This window comes from Amphimedon queenslandica, unplaced genomic scaffold (genome assembly GCF_000090795.2).
Source record: "Amphimedon queenslandica unplaced genomic scaffold, v1.1 AMPQUscaffold_13473, whole genome shotgun sequence".
NCBI classification, from domain to species: Eukaryota; Metazoa; Porifera; class Demospongiae; order Haplosclerida; family Niphatidae; genus Amphimedon; species Amphimedon queenslandica.
In genome coordinates, this window is record NW_003546291.1 from 165,950 (window position 1) to 171,624 (window position 5,675).

The following is a 5,675-nucleotide window of genomic DNA, read 5'->3' on the forward strand; positions in this document are numbered from 1 at the left end:
GTAGAATGGTATAAGAATTAGCCTTCTATCATCAGGTAAGACTGATATATCGACCGACAACTGGATTGACAGGAGATCATGATGATGATGAAGATGAAAAAAGGTGGCTGAACAAAACGGCCGGTTTGCAGATTTTTGATTTTTCTCCCAGAAAAGGTCTAGAGCCACGCTAGTGGTACTATTGGAGTCCTCTGGTCAAGATAAGGTCCTCTAAGAAGTCTGGTAAGCATAGGAGCTCGTTTTCCCGGTATAGCAAGGCTGCAAAAGTCGTGGCAGCCATTTTGTTTGAGGGTGAATCCTACTTAGTAACGCTACCGCGTTACTAATATTCACATATGGGGACATCAGATATCAAAGCTACCTGCTACTTGTTCAAAGCAACTTTAATGATAGCTTTTAAAATTTATATGGAAATTCAGTTGACTGAAATTCTATTTGACAGTACATCAAACTAACCCCTAGTTGCTTTCAACAAAGTTAAATTGTTGTAGGGCACACATCAATGCAATCAATGTACTTACTGCTGTTGTGAAGCAACTCGATTCATCAATGTATTTCTGACAGTAGCGTTTACCACGGCGAAGAGGATACTGCTTTGCATCACAGTTGAATTTAGTATGGAAACAATCATAGAAACTGCAGTTACCAGCACTGGCCAGAGCAGAGCAGTCAGTACCTTGAGCTACAGTGATACACAATAGAATGACAACTGCAGCAGCAGTAGTGGAAAAACCAGAAATCATCTTATGATATTAGCTGCAGCCTATAAAATAAAAAAAAACAATAAGGAGAAGAAAGGAGATAAGACGAGAGTGAGCTGGAAATCTGAAGGAAGCAAAAAATAACTCGGTTTAAATAAAAACCATGCATGGCAGGAAACATCATTAAAGCTAACACAGGAAGTGCAGTAGTTTGATTAGCATACCATGACATGTGGGAGGACTGAAGGGCAGGGATAAATATCTTTGTATAGAAATTGGCTTTGAAAACACTTCTATGCATAATTTTATTACCTGTTGTGAGTGCTAAAAAAATAAAAGTAGCCATATATCTGTATGCTACCATTATCTATAGATGGTACAACGTAGGATCAGTTCAGCATTCCTTGAAATGCCCTTTTACAAATAAATCATTGAAAACATATGAACAAGGAAAAAGTGTTCTAAAACAATTATTACATGACAAAAATGGCATGACAAAAGAGACATATAGATACTGCTATGGATAATATTACGTAGAATTTGCAAAATAATATCATAACCACAGAATCAGATTGAACAATTGGATGTAGCTTTTAGCATTACTAGCAAATTGAGAAAACAGTGAAAATACTCAAGCAGAATATTATTAAAAGAGGTACTAACAAAAAACAGTTGCAGAGGAAATTGGAAAACTACCTACATAGCCACTATAGCTTTTGTTGATTAATAGCATGACAAAAATAGCATGATGGGGGCAATTACAATTATTTTAGTGTTGGTTTTGTATCTATCTGGCTACATTCATTGTTAGCTTTGTCTACTTATGTCTTAGTAATAAGGTTGAACAAACACAGTTAACATACACTCACTATCAGAAAAGAAATTTTATTCACTTAACATCAGTGACTTTTGGGATAATAATAATGCCAGCATGGTATGCAAGCAGCTAGGATATTGGTGTTATAATGATAGTACCGGTACTATAATTTATTTCAAGTATAATAATCTTTGTGCTATCTATACTAACTAAGAGGTGATATAGGATCTATGGTATCATACTTCAGTTCAAGTGCAAAATCACATTTCACTATCATTTGACTTGAACTTTACAGGAAATGAAACCACTAGTCTACTTAACATCATGCAATCAGAAAATTCTTGAAAAAGCAATCAAAAACTTAAAAGCAAAATTATTGTGCTGACTAAAAATTGACAAAAAGAGAAAGGAAAATATCAATAGTTTACTTATTTCTAGGAAAATATGCAGTAGATCAACAACAATCAACGAAAGAAGCCTATACACCTAGTCATATTAAAGCACACACACACACAAAGTCAAAGGCAAGCATTTCATATCCATATAAAGAGGAAGAAACAAAGCAAAGCAGCCATTATAAGTACCATTGAGCCCAGAACACTGGTACCTAATAAGAAGATGTATGAAATCAAATATCAGTTACACAAACTTTCTTACCAGATGATGGAAAGCTCTCGGTAGTATCACCAAAAGTAGTATTCAATACAAATGTATTGTCATCATTCAATCCAACAATAGACAAGTACACATTAGCATTAGTAGCATTAGCTGGCATTGGTGCTTGCCTCTTAGTACGGCGTCCATCATTATTGTCATTATTAGTTGACTGCCTCATTAATTCTGGACTAATGAAATAATCAATGTCATTTCCATTGCTCATGACAGAGAAATCTTGTGTGAGCTCATTTGGATTTTGTACACTAAATGATCCGTGAACCACCAAATTTCCCACTGTAATATCAACTTTTAGTGTCATTCCCATTGATGGAAACTCATACTGTAACAAACGAGATGATCCTTTTGGAATGGTAGTGGCAATCTCTATTCAAGTCTCCAATATGGTTGGAGCTATAAATCAATCTTTAATAATTTATTTTATTAAAATTGGCTTACTTGAACATGTTGATACTTGTAACTGTCTCAACACACCCCCAAAATCACTAGATGAGAAACCACTGACATTAAAAACATTCCCTTGACCACTAGAAGCAATGGAAACTAGCTCCTGATAGCTTATACGATTCCCAATACCAATAGAATAAACATAAATCCCATCATTATGGACAGCTTGAGCAGCTTGTACTGTTGCTAAAGGATTATTAGACCATCCATCAGTAAGAACAGCAGCTATACGAGGGATACCTTCACTAACACGAGCAGTAGCAAATGCTGTACTTAGTAAATTCAAAGCTGCAGCAGTGTTTGTGCTTCCTCCAGTGTATGATATACCTCTAACAGCAGCAGCCAATTGTGAATAGGTATTAATGGAACCCAATGGGATAACAATTGATGGACTGCTAGCAAAACAAATGACTCCAACACGAGTGTCATTTGGTCCAATGGTAAAGTTAGACAGTAATATGTTAGCCACAAAGTTTGTCATTCTCTCAAAGTTAGTGGAAGTAATACTTCCAGATGAATCCAGCATAATAATAAAATCAAAAGCCCTTTCATTACAATCTGCACATACAGAAAAGCATCATTAATTTATTACATAGTAGTATACTTACCTAAATAATTGCGTATAGCAGCTACAAGAGCATGATCAGGACTATTCAAACTGCACTCACGAGCATCAAGAAGGAATGTAGAAATACGGGAGGAGCATGAAGCAGCTGTCCTTGTCATCTATGTAAAATATAATGAATAATAATAAGAATATTAATAAATATACTGACTCACTTGGTCTATTGCTTGTTTGCTATAAAAGTCTCTATCAGTAAATATTTCATTTCCAATACAAACAAGATTCTGACATTGATCAGATAATAATATATCTGTACAGAACCCGTTCTCAATGTAACATCTAGGATGGCTTTCAAATGCAAATGTCTCCAACTGATCACAAGTAGTATTCACATTATTATAGCGAGGACTGTTAACAATAGACTGCATCAAACATCTATATACTAACATTAGCAATCCATGCTTGACCCTAAATTAAAAATAATAACATGTTTTCCAAAATTTATAACATAATTCATAATTACTAAACTAAACAATGAGAAATTCCTGACATGCATGACCTATTATTACCATAAATAGTTATACTAGTCTCATTTAGCAAGACTCTCCCACCTTTTGACTTTTTGATGGCTTTCCAATTAAATTAAAAAGGAGTGGACTGTCTGGCTATGCGAGACTAAAATAGCTAGAATTGAATGAGACTTTACAAGGATGGACTAACAGGGTATTACCCTTATTGCTCATTCATAACATCATACTTCCCTCACAAAGATATAACCAATACTATATTAGGTTAATGCATTTTGCCATTACAAAAAAGGTATTATAGTATGGGATAAAACTATCACGCTTGATTTAATTAATGCACCCGCTATACCGATATTGAGTGCACAGATTATTTTTAGTGATTGGCAAACATGGCTAAGCACCCCCTGGAGCATGCACAACCTGAGACATGTAATTATTGCTGCAATAATTGAGGCGAACACAGTATTTTGGTAGTAAGGATGAAATTCGTAGTATTTTGGCAAATTGACAGTCAATAATAGCCTACTACAATATTTTCATAGACAATAATTATTAAATATTTTGACAAAATGATAGTTTACGTTAAAGAACAATAGTCTACTACAATATTTCCATACACCATTTCAGTAATGAAATGTAATGCCAGTAATGATCACAAGTAGTATTTGAATTAATATAGAGAGAACTGTTAACAATAGACTACGTCAAACATCTATGAAAATTAGTAATCCATGCCTGACCCTAAATTTAATATGATAATATGCTTTTCCTGAAATTCATAGCTTAATTACTAAACTAAACAACGAAATTCCTTATATGCATGTTGCTGCTATCATTGCTATAAATAGTCATAACTGACACTACATTAGAGTAATTGTTTATGCTTTAAATGCATTTCCGTCATTGCCATAAGAAGTTATAACTGATACTATATTAGGCTAGTTCTTCATATTATTTAAATGTGCATCTTTCTGTCACAAATAAGGTAATGGGATATAAGCCATATTGGTAGTAAGGAGTAGCAAAATTCATTGTTATTCTGACAGATTGACAGTTTACATACATTAAACAATAATAACTGTTACTACAATAATTTTATACTTAATTCTATTACTGAATACTACATATGTATAGTCTTGCTGTAGGCAGAGGGCTTGGGTAGCAAGACCAAAACACGTATAGGCATGATGCCATAATGTGCATGTACTTACTCCAGTTGAGAAGCAATTCGATTCACTGGCATATCTTAGACAATACTTTCTGCCATAAGCAAGAGGATAATCATTAGCAGTGCACTGGAATTTAGTACTCAAGCAATCATAGAAACTGCAGTCACCATTACTGGCCAGAGCAGACTGCAGTTAGTAGTTTGAGCTGTGCATTGATCAGTGATGCACAATAGAATGACAACTGCAGCAGCAATAGTGGAAGAACCAGAAATCATCTTATGATATTAGCTGCAGCCTATAAGGGAAAAAAACAATAAAGAGGAAGAAAAGGAATGAGATGAGAGTGAGCTGGAAATTTGAAGGAAACAAAAACTAACTGAGTTTAAATAAAAACATGGCAGGAAGTGCTATCACAGGAAGTAGTTTGATTAGCATACTGTGACATGCGGGAGGACTGAAGGATGAGATAGATAAATATTTTAATGTAGAAATTGACCTTGAACACACTCCTATGCATGATTTTATTACCTGCTGTGATTGCTGAAGAAACAAAAGTAGTTACGCACTTGTATGCCATTATATATTATCCTTGGACAGTACAACATAGGGTCAGTTCAGCAGTCTTTGCTACTTTTACAAATAAATCTTTAAAAACTTTTTAAAAACAAAAATTGTGTTCTAAAGCAATTATTACATGACATTATAAAATGACAAATTATTATAGATACTGCTATGAATAATAATTATGTAGAATTTGCAAAATAATATCATAAC

The 5,675-nt window shown here is 34.2% G+C and overlaps 1 protein-coding gene across 1 annotated transcript; it reads right to left on the reverse strand.

Annotated features, from left to right (window-relative positions):
• Positions 1-1,905: 1,905 nt before the first annotated feature.
• Positions 1,906-5,244, reverse strand: LOC109580854 (collagen alpha-1(XXII) chain-like). The gene is made up of 6 exons (XM_019994409.1): positions 4,944-5,244; positions 3,421-3,673; positions 3,249-3,366; positions 2,632-3,198; positions 2,176-2,586; positions 1,906-2,125 (listed from the first exon to the last, which is right to left on the reverse strand). Exons 1-5 carry the CDS (start codon positions 4,973-4,975, stop codon positions 2,564-2,566), a joined length of 993 nt encoding a protein of 330 aa, XP_019849968.1. The 5' UTR covers positions 4,976-5,244; the 3' UTR covers positions 1,906-2,125; positions 2,176-2,563.
• Positions 5,245-5,675: the final 431 nt, after the last annotated feature.

What these genes read in the sequence shown, in the direction of transcription:
- LOC109580854 (XM_019994409.1), bottom strand. Translation starts at nt 4,975, where the DNA reads ATGCCAGTGAATCGAATTGCTTCTCAACTGGA. An exon ending in TGCTATACGCAATTATTTAG is followed by an intron (nt 3,199 to 3,248) that starts GTAAGTATACTA and finishes CTGTATGTGCAG; the next exon opens with ATTGTAATGAAAGGGCTTTT. An exon ending in ACAAGTATCAACATGTTCAA is followed by an intron (nt 2,587 to 2,631) that starts GTAAGCCAATTT and finishes ATTGATTTATAG; the next exon opens with CTCCAACCATATTGGAGACT.